The sequence below is a fragment of the Alosa pseudoharengus genome, unplaced genomic scaffold (genome assembly GCF_046254945.1).
Source record: "Alosa pseudoharengus isolate Yale_2024_CS ecotype anadromous, Long Island Sound unplaced genomic scaffold, YU_APseudo_1.1 YU_APseudo_1.1_scf_5, whole genome shotgun sequence".
NCBI lineage: Eukaryota > Metazoa > Chordata > Actinopteri > Clupeiformes > Clupeidae > Alosa > Alosa pseudoharengus.
Window position 1 is genome coordinate 35093718 of NW_027468837.1, and position 22026 is coordinate 35115743.

The 22026-nt window shown below is 42.7% G+C and overlaps 1 protein-coding gene across 1 annotated transcript in view; it reads left to right on the forward strand.

Annotated features, from left to right (window-relative positions):
• Positions 1-21695, forward strand: part of tex264b (testis expressed 264, ER-phagy receptor b) — a 55675-nt gene extending 33980 nt beyond the window's left edge. The window contains exons 3-4 of the mRNA XM_076268414.1: positions 9396-9579; positions 20368-21695. Of these exons, the coding sequence (XP_076124529.1) occupies positions 9396-9579; positions 20368-20825 (642 nt within the window). The 3' untranslated portion in view covers positions 20826-21695. The remainder of the gene's footprint in view (positions 1-9395; positions 9580-20367) is intronic.
• Positions 21696-22026: the final 331 nt, after the last annotated feature.

Consider the following 22026-nt stretch of genomic DNA (forward strand, 5'->3'; position numbering starts at 1 on the left):
GGTGCCAACATGAAAATCACCAGATAACTCAGCCATAGCACAAACAGAAACAGGCACAAGTGTTGCATTTTGTGGAATGGTTAGCCCAGTGGTTGTCAAAGTGTGGGGTGGGCCCCACTAGTGGGGAATAGAGACATGACAGGTGGGGCGCGAGGAACAGGAGGGAATTCGTTTTTTAGTGCCTATCTTTAATAATGCCTTTCTTTTTTGACAAGGAAGATCATAAATTCAAAACAAAAATGCCACACATAAGTGTCATAAACAGAACGACATATTGCAAAATCAAAAATGCAAAATCAGGTGGGGCTTGAAAATTCTCCACCTCCAAAGTGGAGAGTGACAGATAAGTTTGAGAACCACTGGGTTAAATCTGTGCCTAAATGTTTCTGGTTGAAGTGAACATTTAAAGCTATTTTTTACAGCTATAGTTTTTACCCTCCATGAACTACTATATGATTAACAGGCTTGCTGCATAAATGGAAAATTTTTACTGATGAGAGTCCTTTGTGGATGAGAGCGAACAGGCTCAAATTTTCCATTTTTGATCACAAAGACTAACAACCTTGTGCCATATATTGTTTTTTGGTAGTTCGCTTTGTATCTGCTAAACTGAAAATGACAAATAACAGCTTTGCAAGTGGTAATGGCCATTGCAAATGGTCATTCCTGGATAATTGGTCTCTCCTAGTGCAGTGTTTGGTATCGCTCCAAGCCTCCCACTCTGACGCTGTTTTGAAAAGGTTTTAATAGGCCCTCTTGCCATAGTGGTGTCTATGAAATAAACATTTGATTTCCAGCCCGTTTTGCAGACCTCTCCCATAATTTCACCCTTAACATCCAAAGCATATTCACTGCTCATACATAGGATGGCTGGTTTTCAGGCAGTGATAGTGGTCGAGGAGAGGGTAGATTGGAAATTGTCCAACAGGTTACAGAGCTAAGCATGGTCATCATTTTTTCCTTGGACATAGGGCCCTAATTTAGATGGTGGCTAAAGTACAAAGTCTATCAACACAACAACCACAGTTGTAGCACATGAACTAGCTATTGTGTGGTATGTGGAAGCACTGAGCTGAGAAATCAGTGTTTGCGGTGAAGGTCTTGCCCACAGTGTTTGCGATATTTGCAGTGAAGGTTTTGCTCACAGTACATTTTTTAATTGATTCTGCCTAGTTATTAAATTAGCTTAAGTTAAACTGAAGACTTTGCACTTTGCCAATCATTCAAATTAGGGCGCATAGACACGTTCATAATCGCATATCACCACCAGCAATAGGTGGGACCGTTAGTGTCTGTGATGGAGCTCAAACCTTTTTGACATTACTGTCAAACCACTGCTTTTTAAAGACACCTTGAACCTCCACAGGAAGTAAACTAGAAGACTATTGTCCTTTAGAAGAACAGCATGCTGTTGCTTGACAAACAGATGAGGTGCACAGCTGGGTTCTATCAGTACTCTCACCCCGCGGCTAAATATCAGTCAGTAGCTGGTCCGGTCCTTCGTTGTCCTGACAGACCCTTTAGCCTCCTTGGATTGACTATTAATACTATGCTCCCCATATTCCTACTATCTTTAGAATCTGATTCCTGAGTGACAGCTGTCAGTCATTTGTCAAATTCAGAAGCATCACAATTTTTTTCACTTTACAGTTTTTCTGTGTGTAGACGTCTGTGTCTGTGTCTGTGCATGTGTCTGTGTCTCTCTGCATGTGTGACTGTTTGTGTTTTCCTATTTGCGTTTGAGTCTATTGAAGTCAATTTCATATGCTAGATGACAGTGTTTATGCATTGCATATATCACCCTGTGAGCAGGTGTTTTTATGTAACTAGTTGCTCACAGTGTGAGAAGCGGCTCACTGCGAAAGCCACAGAAACGGCTGCATTCAGTCGCAGAAGTCATACATATTTAATACATTTGTAATTACTGATACATTGTTGTTTGACAGCTGCATAAATATCAGTAAAGGGAGCGGTGTCTGCAGCAGATTGTAAGAGTAACAGAGAGTCAGAGTGACAAAGGCAAGCATGGATGGTGATGATGAGAAAAGAAAACAAATCTTTAAAATAGAGAACAGACACTTGGATGTTCTCTGCTTTATAATGACTCTTTTTATTATCACCATCAGTGTTTTGCCAGGTGTTAATATTGTGCTCGTGAATCACCACCACCAGCCACTTGTCTGTTTACTCTCACAGTGGACACTGCTAAACGGTCAGGGGTGTTTGTGTGGTCTCCGTAAAAGTGTAAATCACACTTCAGTGGAATACCTGGGTCTGTTGTGGGGTGCGGTAGGGATACATTGATCTTGTGGAAAAAAGGACTGCCGGTACTGCCTCGGATTGTGGGGTGCGGTAGGGATCCATTGATCTTGTGGAAAACAGGACTGCCGGTACTGCCTCGGATTGTGGGGTGCGGTAGGGATCCATTGATCTTGTGGGAAACAGGACTGCCGGTGCTGCCTCGGAACAGATTTAGTTGCCTCTTCATGGTGGTTTCTTTGTACCTGTCTGCCTGCCTCTCGCCATGTGTGTCACAGTCCATCTTTGGATCTACAGGTCTCCATGGTCAACACCACTGGGATATCTTTTATCTGTGTTACGCCTAATCTCTAGCCAAGTGTGATGCCATCTCTCAGATGTGAGCCACGGGACATACATGCAGATAAACTGATAACACACAGCATGCGATTAGCATATAGCGCTTTTTGGACTGAAATATTAATGGGGTATCCTACGGATCGTTTCCAGCCAGCCTGAGGTAGAAAAATAGACACGCGCAACGGTTGTGCGCAAGGTGGAAACGGACTTTAACAAAGGAAGTGATAATTATTCTGACAACACACACCCACCCCTCCTCCCCTGCTCTTCCTGTTTGCTAAAGAAAAGAGGGGGGGCAACAGCGGGAGAAAACAACGAGATGCTACGATAATGACCTCGGAGCGGCTTTGAAACTGCTCACACTGGGATGGCAGCTTTTTCTTTGGCAGTTAAAATGTTTTATGGCCATTTATTTATTTTTTATTTGGCGACAGGCATCTAATTAAAATCATATAAAAGGCGCTCGTTGGGGGAAGACGTGGGGTTTGGGGGAGGGGGAGGGGGAGGTTGGCAGATTGGACCATACAGATAGTTCAGCGTTTGGCCTTTTTTAATTACATGCATAGTCGGCGGGATTTAGGAGGAGCGGCTCTTTACTTGTTACGTGTTTGTCGATGCTGTAGGTGTTTCAGGAGCCCAGCGCTTTTAAGCAGGAAACAGCAGGGCCCTCAGCTGGTGGCCATTTTGGAAATGTGCACTGAGCGCGCTCGGGGAGTTAATAATAATATATAATAATAATCAAATGTATTTATATAGCACTTTTCAAGCACAAAGCACAAAGTGCTCTACAGACAAACAAACAAACAAAACAAAGCAAAAAACAAAACAATAGTAATGATAACAACAATAATAATAATAATAGTAATAATAATAATAATAATAATAAAAATGATAAAATAGTAAACTACCAAACTACAAACACAAACTTAACTAAATATATATAAAAAAGAAAATAGAAAAGGTATACAGTATAGTACCCAAGACAAAATAAACAAACAGAAATGATAATAATGATAGTAAATTAGCAGAGACATGAGTGGAATCATTCACTATTTAAGGAAAGCAATTTTATATAAGTGGGTCTTTAGACTAGATTTGAAAACAGCCACAGATGGTGCAGATTTGATGTTATAAGGGAGGCTGTTCCAAAGCTTGGGTGCTCTAACTGCAAATGATCAGTCACCCCTAGTTGACAGTTTACTTTCTGGAACAACTAAAAGTCCCAGGCTGGAGGATCTGAGGGGCCGAGCTGGACAGTAGGGGGTTAATAAATCTGTTAAATAGTCAGGTGCCAAACCATGTAATGCTTTATAGGTAATAAGGAGGATTTTAAAATCAATCCTAAAACTCACTGGCAACCAGTGAAGATTGGCCAGAACTGGGGTGATGTGTTCCCTAAATTTAGACTTTGTCAAAAGTCTGGCTGCTGAATTCTGAACAGTTTGTAAACGAGAGATGGAATGACGATTTAAACAGGTGAATAAGGCGTTGCAGTAATCAAGTCTAGATGAGACAAATGCATGTATAATTCTCTCTGTGTCCTTTAAAGAAAGCATTGATCTGATTTTGGAAATGTTTCTCAGTTGATAATAACAGGACTGCACAAGGAGTTTTACATGTTGGTCAAAATTTTAATCTGTATCAAATAAAACCCCTAAGTTTCTAGAAGTAGTCTTGTTATTTGAGGCTAAATTTCCAAGAAAAGTCTTAGCTTGATTATAGACTTTGTCAGGGCCAATGAAAAGGACTTCTGTTTTTTCAGAGTTAAGCTGTAGGAAATTCTGAGACATCCAGTCTTTCACATCAGCTATGCAATCCTGCAGTACAGTTAGCTTGTTAAGCATGTTGGGTTTGACTGAGAGGTACAGCTGTGTGTCATCAGCATAGCAGTGAAATGATATGTTATGGCGGCGAATTATGTGGCCTAGAGGTAACATATACAGGGAAAACAATATTGGTCCTAAAATTGAACCTTGGGGAACACCGCAAGTAATAGCTGAGGTAGAGGAAGTACAATTACCTATTGAAACAAAAAATGTCCTGTTGGACAAATAGGATGTGAACCAGTCCAAAGCAGGACCCGTTATGCCAACCCATTCTCTTAGTCTTCTAATTAAAATAGCATGATCAATGGTATCAAAAGCAGTTGTGAGATCCAGCAACACCAAAACAGAGTGCTCACCAGAATCAGCTGCCATTAGTAGATCATTGGTTACCCTGATAAGAGCAGTTTCAGTGCTATGCATAGGACGAAAACCTGACTGAAATTTCTCCAGGATGCTATTGCCCTTTAACACTTCAGAAAGTTGCATCAAGACCACCTTTTCCAGAATTGGTGGCGTAATATGCCTCACACATACTGCTCCGTATCAGATGCTATCAGATCATAGCAAAACCTGTGGTTCTTCCTTAGGTTCTTCCTTAGGTACAACTTTTAAAGTCCATCCTCCTCCTTTTGTAACAGTCCCAGATTTGACACTTGACCTGTTGGACACCCCACTGTGTTGGCAGTGTAATGAAAAGGTTTTAATTGGCATTAACACCATACTGACCAGGATGTTCTTGTCTGTGTGTGTGTGTGTGTGTGCTTGAATTAGTGTTAATTTCGTCAGACGAGACGAGAGGAAATATGTTTGACCTTTTTTTTCATGACTAAGACGAGACGATGACGAGACGGCAGTAATGTCCTGAAACACTGACTAAGACTATCTTAAGATGCATTATTGTTGACGAAAAAAGACGAGACTAAAATGTTTTGCATGAAATAAAAACTAAGATAAAATCTCTCTTCATTTTCGTCTACAAAATGAGAAGACAGAATATCTAGCTGTTGTTTTCAAAATATTCCGAATGAGGAAATAGCTTTCCTGTAGGCTAGTCTATGTGCTGTTGCTGCAACCCTGTGGCTGCAACACGAAACTACATGGAACAAGAACACTGGAGATTTCAAGCTAACTACCTAAGCTTAATGCCACAATGCTACATACCCAGAAGTTGAAGCTTCTCTCATACATATTAATAACATCTCCCAGAATGTCCATTCGAAAATGTTCATCATGTAATGTCAACTATTTAACTAGTTAGACTGATGATGCAAAGTTTGCTAGCAAGTAAGCTAATATGGAAAGTTCGCTAGCAAGTTAGCTATGGCTAAGATGGAGAGTCTGTTTGATGTGTTGTGTTTGGGCGCCTATTGCCATCTAGCGAGGCGGAGTAAAACATTAATACTTTGGCCTGCGACAGTGTTTCTCAAACTTTTTCAGTTTCAGGACCACTTAACTAACCCTAGCTAAAAAAAAAAAAAAGATTTGGACCTACTTCAACAGTAGCCTATAACAAAGTCCTTTTAGGCAAGTCCCTCCACTCGGCGGCCATATACCAACGTTTTATGGGCACTCATCGGGCACAGTCTTTGGGTCGAACTGCGCGTGCGCAAGGATTCACGACACCAATCTTTCTCCAGCGGCGAGATCACAACACATGATTGGCACGATGTCTTCACAACACACCATATGATTGGCTCAATGTATTCACATCACACCACATGATTGGCTTAACGTATTCATATGTCGACGTTTTGCCGAGGAAGGGGTGGGATATGTGTAGACGACGGCCATATTGGCGTGACAAACTAGCCCCATGTATTTCTATGGAGTATTTTTTGAGTGCTGTGTCTCCACATTAGAAAGTCTCTGCCTATAATTAGTCTACACAATAGGCCTACTCACTGAACCACCTTGCTTATTGTCTTTGCACTTTGCTTATTGTGTCAGAGGATTCATACTGTATGATTTAAACTGGCATATCTCACATAGACAGTGTTGCAGAACTGTTTGGATTTACATACAAGTTGGTTCAATATTGCAAACAACTCATCTATATTATATTTTACCACGTCTGCTCGCGGACCACTTGGGATAGCTTGCGGACCACCAGTGATCCCCGGACCACACTTTGAGAAACACTGGTCTACGAATATGACCGTGGTCCAGTCGAATCTTTTACTGTCTATGGTCAAATCCCAGCCGAGCTATAACTGTAGCTCGACTTACCTGTGCATGTAAACATACTAACTAACAAAAAATCAGAATGAGTAATTATAACAGACGAGTAGCCCTGTGGACACAATATTGTTGGAAAATTGAGATGTGTGAAACACTATTTGACTCAAATAGTAATAATTTGTTATAAAAAAAAGTCTAAAATGTGTTGACTTAATCTGACTAAGACTAAGATACCTTTAGTTTTCTTTTGACTAAAACTAGACTAAAATGACGAGACTTTTAGTCGACTAAAACTTGACTAACAAAAATTATATTTGAATGACTAAATATGACAAAGACTAAAAAGGATATTTCGTCACAAGACTAAGACTAAGACTAAATTAAAAATAGGTGACAAAATTAACACTAGCTTGAATGTGCGCGTGTGTGTTCGTAGAATTATTGAAGGATGTGTGTGTATTAAACGTTAATGTGCAGGGACTAGTCTAATGGTCTCTGGCAGTGAGCAGGAGTGTAGGGGAACAACATGTTCAGCAAGTCAGCCAGCCTGAAAAGGTTACTCCTACATTACAGAGAGAATGAGAGAGCGCGGGCATTACAGGGAAGAAAGAGAGAGAGAGGGGATAGAGAGAGGAGATGAAGGGAAGAAGAGAGTATAAGAAAGAAAGGGTATGGAAGGAGGAGGGGGGAGAGAGATGGGGGAGGCAGAAGTGTGTGGGTGGAGAGCAGAGAGTTTTCAAATCTCAAATCTAATACTTCTGTAGCTGCTTCCTCGTTCGCCCTCCTCCGGCATCTCACACCCCTTGTATGTCTTACCCGTGCACGAAAACACGCACACACACACACACACACACACACACACAGAAATGTGTGTATAGAAAATATTCTGCCATGCATGGCCAATTCCTCACACACATACACCCAGGATTACAAATTAAAGCTGAATTCATAAGCAAGGGCACTTTCAAGGCTGTATTTTGCACACTGGCGCATGGCGTAAAACTCGTTTTCCGGCGCGAAGTTTAATTGCACGTTTAATTTTTAAACAATGTGCCCAGGGGTGTGGCAATTAACAACTTAGGGAGTGGCTAAGCGCATTGTCTAAAAATCGCTATTGTACACCTGGTCAGAAGTCTGGCGAGTTATGTTATTTTAAGAGCACATTGTCAACAGTCATATTGGCGGGTGCACCCATCATCCATGAACGCACACCAGCCACGTCCAAGCAAAACATTACAAATTTCACGATTACAATAGGAAACATAATTAGAATAAAGAAATTACGAAATACTGCACATCTCATGATGAGTAGTTATTCACCATCACTTGCAAATTGGTAATGACGGTTAAAAGTGATTAGGGGAGAGGCGAGATACACGTATGGAGCACAGCTGAAGACGCACGTCACGAGATATAAGCAACTCCTCTGCAGGATAATCATTTGAGCAATATTAGGGTAAGTGTTGCTTTTTCCAGCCTATGTTTCCGATGGTAACCCATTGTCAGTCAATAGTGAAAGTAACTGCATATAACTGTCTTGTCGTTGACTGACACCACGGTGAAGTTAGTTTCACTTTGCCAATGAGTTCAAATAATAGTGGAGTGCAAATGCGTAAAGGCTATGCTAGGTTTTAGTAAAGCATGGTTTAATGGAATGACTATTCCATACGGTCTCGCAAGCAGCCTCCGGTAAAGGGAATGGCAGATGCCATTCTCATTGGTTTAAATGATGTTATGACTGATTAAAAAACCTAGGAACACCTTGTTCCGCCATGCGCCGGATGTTTGATAACGAAAACCCTCCCAATGTGGACTGGACATCCTACTAAAATTGAATAAGCTTTTGACGAGTGAAGATGCGCTTTTGACTGTCATGATAGGGCCCTCAGTGTCTTTTTTTCAAAGGGTAAAATCCACTTGGCATCCATGGGCTGGTCATCTCAATAGAGACATTCTTCACATAAACGGCTGTAGCATTGGAAGTGGCTTCCTGTTCTATTGCGCATCAGTGAATGTCAGTCAGTCTGTGTGGGATGCAGGTGGACTGTTTCCTGACTTCTCATCAACAAAGCCTTAAGGGGGTGATAAACAGGGCATTATTTCCAAGCACTACTGGCGAGTGATGTTGTTTGGCCAACATTTGGGCCATAAAGGACAACTATCTGGAGATTTTTAGAGTGAGTTATTGTGTTCATCCAATCAGAGCACTAAGAACAGTTAGGTTGCCCGGCAACATGGCTTGAGAAATTGGCTTGATGACACTCCTGTTGCACTTCAGTTCATGTCTGTGTTGGATCATCTTTCATCAACAATACCGTGAATCCTAGCCGAGGCCTTTTTTTTACGGTCGTTTACATTTAGCCGGGCCTCTTATCCTCAGACCGCTGAGGGATGACCTCTGCCCTTGGTCCAGCCTCTTATGGGCCTATGGAGGGTCTGCAGACAGAGCTGATTAGCACTAAAATATCAGCACAGGCTGAAACTCAAAGAATACTGTGGGGTTAAAGCAAAGGAAACAGCCAATGTCAGACGTGAAGTCATGATTTATTTCAAACCTTCACTTGATAATATTACATTGGAGTACAATTTGGGCGACTTACAAGTGTTGCCAAAACACTCTGATACAGAGCAACAAAGCCATAACCGTCTAGAAAGCAACAGTAGTTAATCTTAACAGCAACATGAATAGCTATGACTCAGCCTCACTGTTTCATTCTCTCTCACTCTCTCTCTCTCTCTCTCTCTCTGTCTCTCTCTTTCCCCCCCTCTCTCTGTCTCTACTCTCTCTCTCAGAAGCGCCAGCTGTGTGCCCACCCATTCCTGGAGGTGTACAGTGGGCAGCTGATCCACTATATGAGCCCGCTGGCGCGCCAGGATGGTTTTTACGTGCCCGAGGTACGGGAGGCCGAGCGCAGGAGGGCAGGGGATGATGACGATGAGGAAGATGAAGAAGATGATGGGACGACCATTGTCTCAGGTATGAGGTGGAGAATAATACTGTACTGGCCTGTTACTTGGCATCAGGGGAGAGCCACTGATGCCACTCGCTCCTGAAACGTGCAGTGTACAAACAAAAATCACAGTGCATCTCGTCTATGGTGTGCAGATATCAGAGCCTGACCGATACCGATTTCAATATTTGAGGATTTCAAAAACCGATAAAAATGATAAATCAGGCGATATTCATTTTTAACAAACCCAAGGTAAAAATATACTCTAATATTTATCATATTGAAATGTTCTGATCAAGGTGGGACATTGTGTTTAAATAGGCTTAACTATCTGGTATCTCTCATACAATAAATTATGAAATAATTATTATGAATAATAGTGTCAGGTCTGTTTTTATCTGTGATAAACACCATTGGCATGATAACTTTTACACACCGGCGTTAACAGCATTAAACAGTGTGATTCTTTGTGTGATTGTAAAGGAAAATTGCATAATGTAAGATAACGCCAATACTTTCGTATGACTTAAGGCTTGAACACATTGCCTGCATCTGCGGAACGGCTGTGTTGCTTGTTGATTTTCACCCATGTTGCCACCCATGTTAACAGGTTACAGCAGCCACAGTGCTTCTGCCATATCTGTGTCTCAGGCACAGCTCGAACCGTGCTGCAGAATAGAGCTAGAGAATAGAAGGGACGCCTATTTTTTCCAGTTGCGAGCGGTTCTGTGCAGAAATACATTGAAAAGAGCTGTTGATAGTCATAATGTGTTTAAAAGGGGAAGTGGAGGCTAAATGTGTGCTATAAAGTAACAGAAATAGGGTGACCACCAACTAGACAAGTTGTAGAGGACAAGTTGTTGGAGGACAAGTTGTGTCTAAAATTGAGGACATATTGGCCATTTCTGCTTATAGGCCTATTTCGGTTGTGTTACGGTAGCTAGCTGGTACGTAGCAGTGATTTGATTGAGCTTGATTGTTAGCTCGCTCGACTCCCGATCCAAGGTGCTGCTGTTTGCAGGTTCGAGTCTGGGTAACTGTAGGGCTGAGACGCGCAATTCAACACACGGCAGTTTACATTGGTGCCGTGACCTGGATCAGGAGTGAGGTTTACATATAAACACACATGTTTAAAAGTGGTGGTGGACGCTACATGTGTACTATAAAGTAGAAGAAATAGGATGACCACCAACCAGACTCTCAAAAGAGGACATGTTGTGCGTTAGCTAATGCTTTCATTGTGGCTAACTACCTTAACTACTGTCAGTATGGTCAGAAAATGTATGGAATGACAGTCGAAAGAGAAAGTTATAGTGCTGTTGTTAAGTTACTCTGTGTACGCGTTTTTGTTTCAGAAATACACCAACAATCAATTTACCCTCCACCGCTCAACCTATGCTAACATTATTTTACTGTTGGTTGTAATGTGAGGCTGGAAAAACAAAAGGAAATTTAGATGAAGGATTAGGGTTGCAAAATTCCGGGAATTTTCAAAGTTGGAAACTTTCCATGGGAATTAACGGGAATATATGGGAATTAAGAGGAATAAACGGAAATTAATGGGAATAAACTGGGAATTTTTAATATGGCAAGTTAGTCTATAACAGGGAACTTAAATGTAGTGGACAAAACCCCATCTTGCAGTCTAATATTAGTTAAAACAACCTGATTTAATACAATTTCAGTCGAATTTCTACCCTGCACATACAGCGGAGAAAATAAGTATTGTACATTTTTTCCAGTAAGTAGACTTCCAGAGAGGCTATTCGCATGAAATTTTCTACAGACATTAGTATTAACTTAGGTAATCCACACATATTAAAAAATCCAAACATTAATGTCCCTAAGTAGAGTTATGAGTAAAAAAGTGGAATGGCACAGGGAAAAAGTATTGAACACACTAAGAAAAAACTGTACACAAAGGCAAGGAATGGCAAGGAACAAGCTGGAATCTATACATAGTTAGAGAGTAATTATCCCTCCTATCTGTGCAAATTAATGTAAGCTGGGTTAGTACATATTGATGAGCTATAAAAAGGTTTTTCGTTACCAAGTTGTCAAACAAGAAACATGTCATGATGGGTAAAAGCAAAGAGCTCTTCCAAGACCTTTGCAACATTATTGTTGCAAAACATATCAATGGAACTGGTTACAGATGCATTTCAAAACTTCAGAATCATCCAGTAAGCAGTATTGGAGCCATTATCTGCAAGTGGAAGGAACATCACTGCATCATCAATCGGCCATGCACAGGATGTCCTCGCAAGATTTCTGACCAGGAAGTCAGAAGGATAGTCAGAAGTGTAGCCTAAGAGCCAAGGACCACTCCAGAAAGACTTGGAGGCAGCAGGTTCAGTGGTTACATAGAAAATCATAGGTAATGCACTCCACCGCCATGGCCTCTATGCACGCTCACCCCACATGACTCTATTACTGAAGAAAAAGATGTCGAAGCTCATTGAAAGTTTGCTACACAACATTTGGACAAGCCTATGAAATACTAAGAGAATGTATTCTGGTCAGGTGAGAGCAAAAAAAAACTCTTTGGATGTCATACTACACACCATATTTGGAGGAGAAATGGCACTGTGCATCACCCTAAAAATACGATACCAACAGTGAAGTTTGGAGGTGTGGGGCTGTTTTTCATCTCATGGTACTGGCAGACTTCATACAGTTGAAGAAATGATGAATGGAGCCATTTTTTCTGGGAGAATCTTGCCATCCACCAGAACAATGAGGATGAGACATGGCTAGACCTTCCAGCAGGACAATGATCCAAAGCATTCAGCAAAGGAAACTCTCAATTGGTTTCAGAGAAAGGAAATTAAGGCCCTGACTTAAATCCAATTGAACAGTTTTGGAAGTTACCTAAAGATCAGGATTTACAAGAGGGACCCCTGGAATCTTCAATATTAAAAGACTATCTGTTTAAAAGAATTTGCCAAAATCACACCTGAATACTGCGACTGATTAGTTTCGTCATAGAGGAAATGCCTTGAAGCTCTCTTTACAAATAAAGGGTTTTCCACAAAGTATTTAAGAATTTCAGTAGGCGTGTTCAATACTTTTTTCCTGTGGCATTCCACTTTTTTACTCATAACTATACTTATGAACATTAATGTTTGGATTTTTTTATATGTGTGGATTACCTAAGTTAATACTAATGTCTGGTTAAAATTTCATGCAAATAGCCTCACTGGAAGTATACTTACTGAAAAAAATGTTGACGTGTTCAATATTTATTTTCCCCGCTGTATGTCAATCACATGCACACAGCAATCGACATAGACTGCTACATAAAGGAAACCTATGGTGCGTTCATATGCATGGGGAAATTTTTTTCCAACCAATCGGATTTTGTTGTTGAGTGGTGTGGTGGGCAGTTAAGTGTTGCTAGTTTAGCACACTAGTAAACCATAGGCAAAGAATGGGATTCCCGCTAGCATGCTAGCTAGCTTTGTGTGCTAAGCTAAGTATAAGTATACTTTTTTCATCCCGTGAGGGAAATTTGGTCTCTGCATTTAACCCAATCGGTGAATTAGTGAAACACAAACAGCACACAGTGAACACACAGTGAGGTGAAGCACACACTAATCCCGGCGCAGTGAGCTGCCTGCTTCAACGGCGGCGCTCGGGGAGCAGTGAGGGGTTAGGTGCCTTGCTCAAGGGCACTTCAGCCGCGGCCCACTGGTCGGGGCTCGAACCAGCAACCCTCCGGTTACAAGTCCAGAGTGCTAACCAGTGGGCCACGGCTGCCCCAAGCTAAGCGAAAATACCAACATACAATTCATATTGCTTTTTACGAAACAAAATGTTAATGTTTGTATACGAAACAGTTTGTATGAATTACCCAAAATTCCCAGTTAATTCCCGTAAATTCCCATTAATTCCCATAATTTTCTTTAATTTCATGAAAGTTTCCAAGTTTCCAAAATTCCCCAACTTAACTTCCCATGGTAAGTTTCTGGAAAGTTTCCGCCCCTTTGCAACCCTATGAAGGATCCGTATTTGGCTTTCCTTAATTTTAAAATAATTATTGGCCGTTTACGTTGGTACTGATAGATCGTAAATAGCTAATTTAGCCACACCAATTGATCTGTCAGGCTCTAGTAGATATAGCAGTTGGCAAAATACAAATTGATAAATAATGACAAATTTAATGTCCCAGTACTGACAAAATCTGTTAACAAAGAAAGCAGACTAGAGCACACTGATTTAGTTTGCAAAAAACGACTACCGTTTCGACACCATTGTTTCTTCGTCAGAGTCGAAGACAAAATCTGTATCTGTCATGTTGACTTTCCTCTGATGCACGAACAGCACCGTTTGCTACTAATTGTTATGTTTTCACGTCAGAAGATGTGAAGTAGTTACACTACTAGGATACTGTTACCAGGACCATTGATAAACCTGAGAACGAGACAAGTAAAGGGAGGGTGGATGGATGGATGGATGACAATGAGCCAATAAGATAATAAAGCTGATTGGGGGAGATTAGGAAGTGCTTGTGGGCCTAACCCATATACACGGTACTTCACAATTCAGTGTCTAACACCATTGTGCAACACTTGTTAAAAATGCATAGCAATACAATGAAGAATATTCTTTCTGACAAGGTTGTCTCTTATATCAGTCATCCTGGCACTCTCTCAAACAGGGTGGATGGGAGAACATTGCCAGCCCTCAGGGTGTATCTTGGCTCTTAGGGCAGAATTGACACTATAGATCACTGGGTGTCTATATCTGACTGTGACCACATCTACCCACTACCCAGCTACAATTCTCTATTCATCTATACTTCTTCCTTGTATTAAGTTTAGGAGTACCGGTTGTTGTATCCTGTTGTATTGGAGGGAGTGGATCATCCTTTTGGCAATACTCTCTCTCTCTCTCTCTGTCTTGTCTGGTGCCAAGCTTTCCCACTGACACTACAGCAGGTGTTAATGAACAGCCTAGACTACTGCATGTGTTTGTATACACATGGTAGGAATCCTGGCATGCATATATTTGTAAACACACTCTCTTGCTCGCTCTCACTCTCTCTCTCTCTCTCTCGCTCTCTCTCTCTCTCTCTGTCTCTCTTGCTCGCTCTCTCTCTCTCTCTCTCTCTCTCTCTCTCTCTCTCTCTTTACTCTCTCTCTCTCTCACACATGCACGCATTTGGCTGGAAGAGCAGCAGGGAGTCAGGTCATGTCTGTCAGCACCTGCTGGCGTGAGGACCGTTTGATAACAGTCACTGTGGCCAGACTGTCCCCATCCGCATCTCTGGACAGTCCAAAAACAGCCTCTGCCATACAGTATGGGTGTGGCTGATATAAGGCTGCATACCAAAGGCCAAATTTCAACCAACACTGCATTAGCCATATGAAAGGTTGCATTTCTGTGGCAGGGTGAGTGACAAATGGCTCTGAAACAAGCCTTAAATCTCTAGTTCTCACACTGGGCTTTTGCGCTGTGGAGGGGGCTCGTCCTTAATTAGATGTTTTCCCATCACTGCAGGACATGAGGACATAGGGGCTGTACTTAGTTACAAAGCCTCTAGCATTCTAGATCCTCGCCATGGAAATCAGGGTGATTATACCCCTCTTCTGCCCCGGTGGGGATTGAGAAGCCTAGCAAAAGTCACTCAGCCAATTTGGGTCCAATTCCAAACTGCGTCGCTCTTAGTGGCTCTGCCTCGCAGCTTTCGGTTGCTGAGAGCGCTTGAGAGAGTTTCGGCTGAGAGTGTGTTTGTCTCTGGTGGCTCTTTGTGATCCTGGGGAGACGGAGGAGGCACGTTAACACCACCCCGCTCTTCAGGGTACCCCCTTGTCGGGCTGCTTTTTGTTCGGCTGTCTTCACTCGTCTCTCTGGTAGTCTCAATGAGTCTCTCGCTCTCACTCCTTCTTTCTGGAGTGGCAGCTTTCAGAAACCCCCCTCAAGAGAAGTGTGTAAGCCGCACACACACACACACAGAGAGTGAGTTTGTGTCTCTGGGCAATGGCCACATTAGGCACTGATGAATCATGGGAATAACACTGTGACAGCCAGAGGATGAGGGAGAGAGCATGTGTGACAGTATTGCTAACAGAGATTAGTCAGTCACAATGTTGACTGTGGCATTAAGAGGAATAATTGGTATTGCATTTTTTCCCTCTGGTGGTGATGGCCACATTGTCATATATTAGTCATTAAAAAATCCTGATGGGAGCGAGTGTGCGGACATTCCACCCTCTTTTCATTTACTTCCTGTTATTTTTGAAACAGCAGTAAGCTATGTTTCAACTATGTTACATCTTATAAGATCGTGCCCAGTGTCCATATGAGGCGTTTTTGTACCAATAATCTGACTGGACCAGCCAAACATGTGTGTGCATGCAAGATACTCCTCATGGGACTGCCAATCACTCTCTGAGCTGCATTTCTACTTTTGTGTTTGTTTTTACTGAAATGTTTCACTTCATGACATAGATTTGTCTCTGTATATCTACTTTATCATTCTCAAGCGCTTTTGGCAGTTACGTGGTCGTACAACACCACAACCCAGCGGTTGTTGCTTTGTGAGTTTCAGATGCCTCTGGGACCAGGTCTTCATCTGAAGGACAACACCAACAAAACAAAGCTTAACAAAACTCTGAGCGTTGTGACCAATAAGCCAGGCAGTTTACAGCCTCCATATGGACCTCCCATCTCTCATCCATATTGCCACTTACTTTAATCTCCAATAACCAAGCCCTAGTCCCCTGAGATAGATGCCCTGTGCTTTCAGCCTCCAGACCATCTCCTTGCTTCCTCCCCCTCTCCATCACAAGCCCTTCCTGAAACATCTTGTCGCTATTAAGATGTTATATGTAGTTTTTTGTCGTTTAAAACATTCATAAATGACCTAGAAATAATAATAGAATCTGATGAAACAACCACTTTGCCGTAATGTCAAAAACACAGGATATGCTATGTGATGCCCAGATATCCACTACAGTTAGCATGCGCCAAAGTGTTCTGTGTGTGATGCTGTATTCAATGCAGTGCAGGTCAGTGGAAGAGTGCCATTGTGAACATAATGGTGCGTTCAAGGCAACTGGAATCCTCTGCGTAGCCCCGTTAAAGAGGACGAGCAGAGGCCTGGTGGCGAGTCTCTTTTTAAACCCGGGTGGCAGTACCCAGACGCGCCCTCCACAGATCACTCACTGTCAGCACGGGATCCATCAGCCGCTCTGACGGGGGTGTTTACCAGTGTCAGATGCCCGTTTTTTTTTTTTGTTTTGTTTTTCGAATCGCTTGTCTGACTGGCAGTCGCAGCTGTCAGACAGACCGTGAGCCGTCCTCCAATGCGGCCAAACGCGGCATGTCCCTGCGCTCCCCTTCACTCTCACCCTCACTCACCTCAGATCTGCCTGAGGCTGACAGCAGCCATCAGGCTGGAGGGATGGGAGGCCCGGGGTTCCCACACTGCGTGTCTAAAGGCATGCTGCTGTCTTCCTGACTTTGTCTTTTCCTTCCTCTTCCTCCTCCTCCTCCTCCTCCTCCTCCTCCTGTCTTTGTATCCGAGTATTTTTCTTTGAATCTGAGTATTCTCTTCTCATCTCTTTATTGGAGTGCTAAGTTATTTAGTTTATAATTTTATTGATTTCGGTCCTCTCCTCTACAACTTCATCGTTTATGTGTCTCTCCTATACCAGTGCCTCTCGTTCTCTCCCTCCGCTTAACTTACTTTCATCCTTTCCTTCATTCTTTCTTAGAGGCCTACCAATCTCTTGAAGTGCCATAGAAGTTGCTTTCTTGTCATTTTTTTTAGTGTTATTCTTTCATTTCCTGCCATCTTTGCTGCTCCTATTATGTCCTGTCATTAATCCATTCCCCATCTCTGTTATGTCTCTCTTTCCTCCCCTCTTCCTGCTCTTCATAACTCATCCCTTTTTCCACTCCTTTTCCCCGCTGTCCTTGAACTGCTCGCTGGAGAGTGAGTGTGGCGGGAGCCGATATAAATTAGCAGTGGGGGAAACTGGCAGACCGATCGCCAGACGGCTACGGCTATGGCCATTACTCTGGTGGCTCTCGCGGGCGGGCGCGGGCAGACGGGCGGTGGCGAAGCGGAGCGGAGCGAGATAGAATGCCCTCTTTAGTAAATCCGTCACCTGGGGGACGGCGAACTGAAGCTGGCGCGGCGGATTCTGCGTCGACATGGGAGGTGTGAATCACACATTCCTACAGGCTCAGCACTATGTGACCTACCTGCGGGCGAAACCTCACGCCCTCGCACGCACACCGTCGGGACCGCGATCTCCACTAGCACAGGGAACAGGGAGAGACGGAGGGGGGGCGAGATAGGAGATAGAGATGCTGTATGTTGCGTTTTTTGATGATGCAATGCGAAGAAGATTTTTTTAGTTGATGTTTACAATCCCGCAGACAGAAGTGATGGTATGACAGTTCCGAGCCCATGATAAAGCTGACGGCAGCATGACATCTTTGCGGCTGGAAGATTATAACCGTGACTGGGAAATAGTACAGTTATTCTGTCCTGTCATGCCCCTCTAATGAAATTTGACATGCGGTGTAACAGCGCCATCAAATAAGATTAGGTAAACCCAAATCATATTCAGACTTATGCATATGACATATCCTGTGTGTGTGTGTGTGTGTGTGTGTGTGTGTGTGTGTGTGTGTGTGTGTGTGTGTGTGTGTGTGTTTGTGTGTGTCTATAGTTATGTGTGACTGCTTAGGTGTGTTTGTGTGTGTGGTTGCAGGTTTGTGTGTGTAGTTACTTGTGGCTAAGTGTGTGTGTGAGTGTGTAGGTGTTTGTTATGGATGGAGGGGGTTATATAGTAAGAATTAGGTGTTGACCGTTAATGGCAAAAACATTGAAAAAAAAATTTGTAGCGTTTCTCTGTGACATCTCGTTTAGGACATGACAACTGCTGGGACAAGGTGCTCCAATTAAAATAAGCCACTTTTTGAAACACACACAAACGCCTCAGTGCTGTTTTTCCCTTTAATTATCGAAAAGGTCTCACGGAGTGGTGCCTGCAACATTTCCAACACCTCTCTCTCTCTCTCTCTCTCTCTCTCTCTCTCTCTCTCTCTCACTCACACACACATACACACACACACACACACACACACACACACACACAATGTCCTTCGAGAGCTCATCCGTGCCAACAACTTCCTGCCTCTCCCACTCTAATTAACAACCAGCATGGTCGCCAAAATGATGCACTTAAAAGAAGAAGGGAAAAAAAACAGACATTTCTTCCTTAAATGAAGAAATGCTCCAGAGCGTGAAACCATACGAATGCTTTTCCATTTTCCTCACAAATATGCATTGTTGAGAAGGCAGCACAGGGGACATTTGCAGTCGTCTTCAGCTTTGCGGATGCACCTCTAATGAACAAATAATGCAAATGGGACCGAGTTGGCCATCATCTCACTTTCACAATAAAACACACCCCAGCCTGAATTTGTATTCATTTACAAGCGGCTCAATAGGAGAAAAATTGAAATGGCAACCGTGTGGGACTGCAAAAACATTTTGCATAAAAGAATGAGACTTGGCAGTGAAGTTTTTCTACATTCAGAAACATGCTTTGTGTAAAGCACTATTTAACGTAGTGCTTTGATTGGAGTTGGGTATGTTACATGGATGTGTTCTGGACAGGCAGGTAGAAAGACTAGGTTCATATGACACAGGTCCTCCACTCAAACAGCAATACTAAAATGAATGCAAGACAAAATGGGTGTGTTTGTCCCAGTTAGTTAACTAAACATTTAAGCTATTTTAAACATTTCTACACAGACCAGCAGGCCACCACAGCTTGAGGATTGGTTGCCGAAGAGATGCCAGGCAGCACAAAAACACAGAGACCGAAGGAAAAGACAGAAAGAAAAACAATTGTTTTTGATCGTAAATCTTTTACCACACTCTCCGACGTCTCCGGTCTCTCTTGGTCATTGACACGGAATCAAAGGAGCCTTGTTTGTCTGAGCACCACGTGGTGCCTCTGATGAGACGGAGACAGGGATTAATTAGGGAGCGCTTGTGGCTACGAGGAGGAGAAATCATTGAGACTCCTGGAAGCTCCCGGGCTCATCTGCTGTGCCACTTACAGGACTGATTAGCAGCAGTGAAGTGATGGCTCACGCCTGCCGGCCAACAGCAGCTGGGTGCTCTCAGCCCACATGATGTCACCACACGCAGTTCAATGGAATTGTCATTTTGTCTGATCTTAACAGTGTTATACACTACCGGTCAAAAGTTTGGGGTCACTTAGAAATTTCCATTCCACTCCATTATAGACAGAATACCAGCTGAGATCAGTTGCATTGTTTTTTTAATCAGGGCAGCGGTTTTCAGATTACATTATGTGCTTACATAATTGCAAAAGGATTCTCGACTGTTGTAGAAAGAAATGGCTGATCTTTAATGCAATATCTACATTGCCCATTATCAGCAACCATTCATCCAATGTTCCAAAGGCACATTCTGTTTACTAGTCTGATATCATTTTATAAGGCTAACTGAGAAAACATTGGTCTAACCACACCTATATTCACTCTGTGAATTTAAAAAAAGGTTTGGCCACAATTCATCTTGCTAACGGGCTTTTTGAATATCTTTATCTCTAATCGGTAATCCTTTGGTAATTCAGATGACAAAGTGGATGATAACGTGCACAGACTTGCGTTTTTTGTAATCAATTTTTTATGAATGCACTTAAAATGTGTGAATGAGTTGTATAGAAACCCAGCTATGGGGCGAATCTTACAAAACCAACGAGATCCTGTAACACTGAGGTCTAACCGGAGCTTCTCTTTGCTGTCTTGGTCAACAGGTACAGGTTCTTACAGCCAATGCAGCTCTGTGAGTGGTCGACTCCGTCAGCACAGACAATGCAGCTCTGTGAGTGGCCGGCAACGTTCCGACAGCCAGTGCAGCTCTGTCAGTGGTCAGCAGCGTTCCGACAGCCAATGGAGCTCTGTGAGTGGTCGACTCCGGCCACCAAGCCAACGCAGCTCTGTTAGTGGTCGACAGCGCTCCCACAGCCCGTGCAACTCTGTGATTGGCCAGCACTACTCCACTAGCCACAGGGGCAGCCCCACGCCCCGCTCTACTAGCTCGTGCCTTCCGCCCCTGGGCCTTGGGGAGGCACAGAGGGCCGAGAGGAGCCACAGATCGTCTCCCTCCCCGTTCAGAGGGCTGGACGACGTCAAGCTGAAGGTCCACACCCGCTCCTCGTGCCAGACAGAGCTGCTCCAGGAGCGAGGGATGGCCACTGAAGGAGAGGAATAAGAGAGGGATGAAGAGATGATGGCTGGAGAGGAGCGAGCCAGTCCAAACAAAGTGTCTTTCTGGTGTGCAAGTGGCCTGGTGGACCATGCAAGAAACACCAGTCTGCGTTGTGTCATGTCAAGGGAAGTGTGTTAAACCCCCTTGCTAGAGGTGGCCTTATTGTCTCTTGTTAGCAGTTACCTGTTAGTCATTTCAAAAACATCACTGTGGTTTCAGTTTAGACACTACCTTTTCCTTTGATTTAGCTGTGAATTTAACCATTTTAACACTGATTTCAACTCTGAACATGCGTGATTTGACTTAGAAGGTGCTAAGGACCCATATACCAAATACCAAGTTCATCTGAGTTCTTTCTCATACTTGAATGAACATTGATGGAACAAAAGGATGACTTTGTAATGTTTGCTCAGCATACAAAGCAAAACCATTTCTGTTGATTTAGGCTGCTAATATGATCCTGTTGTTTAAAAAAACGTATTCCACGTTTCAAGACTAGTAATATTACATAGATCTTATTGTATAGGATGAGTTTAGGAGTTTTGATTGCCTATACTGGTACTGTTTTGTTTTGAATGTTTTGAATTTGTAAATCTGTAGTTATCTGTGGGCACATAGAGATTGTCTTATATTAATTCAGTTTTTAAATATTTGTTTTCCATCAGGGTGGAGAACTTTGAAACCTGTAAATCTCTGTTTGTATAACACTACACTACTATTTGATACAACTTGAAATAATCATCTGTGATAAATATCTCACAACACACAACCTCAAGACTTCAGTCAATGACCACGTCTCTAGCCTCATATATATTTAACTGACCTCTGTGATTTCTTTCAGGACTGTGGACATTAAATATTATTCTTTTATTACCACTGCCTGGCTGGTGTTAATGCTTAATTTCCTTTACATCAGCCTCTGACCTTGACTCATAAAGGAGGGGCTCGTTTGTTTTTGTATAAATCTTGAATCTAGAGTAGTAGAACTAGTAATGGTCCAGCTTAATGGTTTGCCTGTGGTAAAAACCCATAGTGAAAATAATGCACTAATCCTGCTTAAAATATTGAAAACGATGTGTGATCTTCACTTACTGTGTATGCCCCGGAGATCAGTTCATCTTTAACTAATTCTCCACTCACTAAACTGTTCACAGACATTTTCATTTTGACATGAATAGTTGAAACTGTTTCCCAACCCCCCACA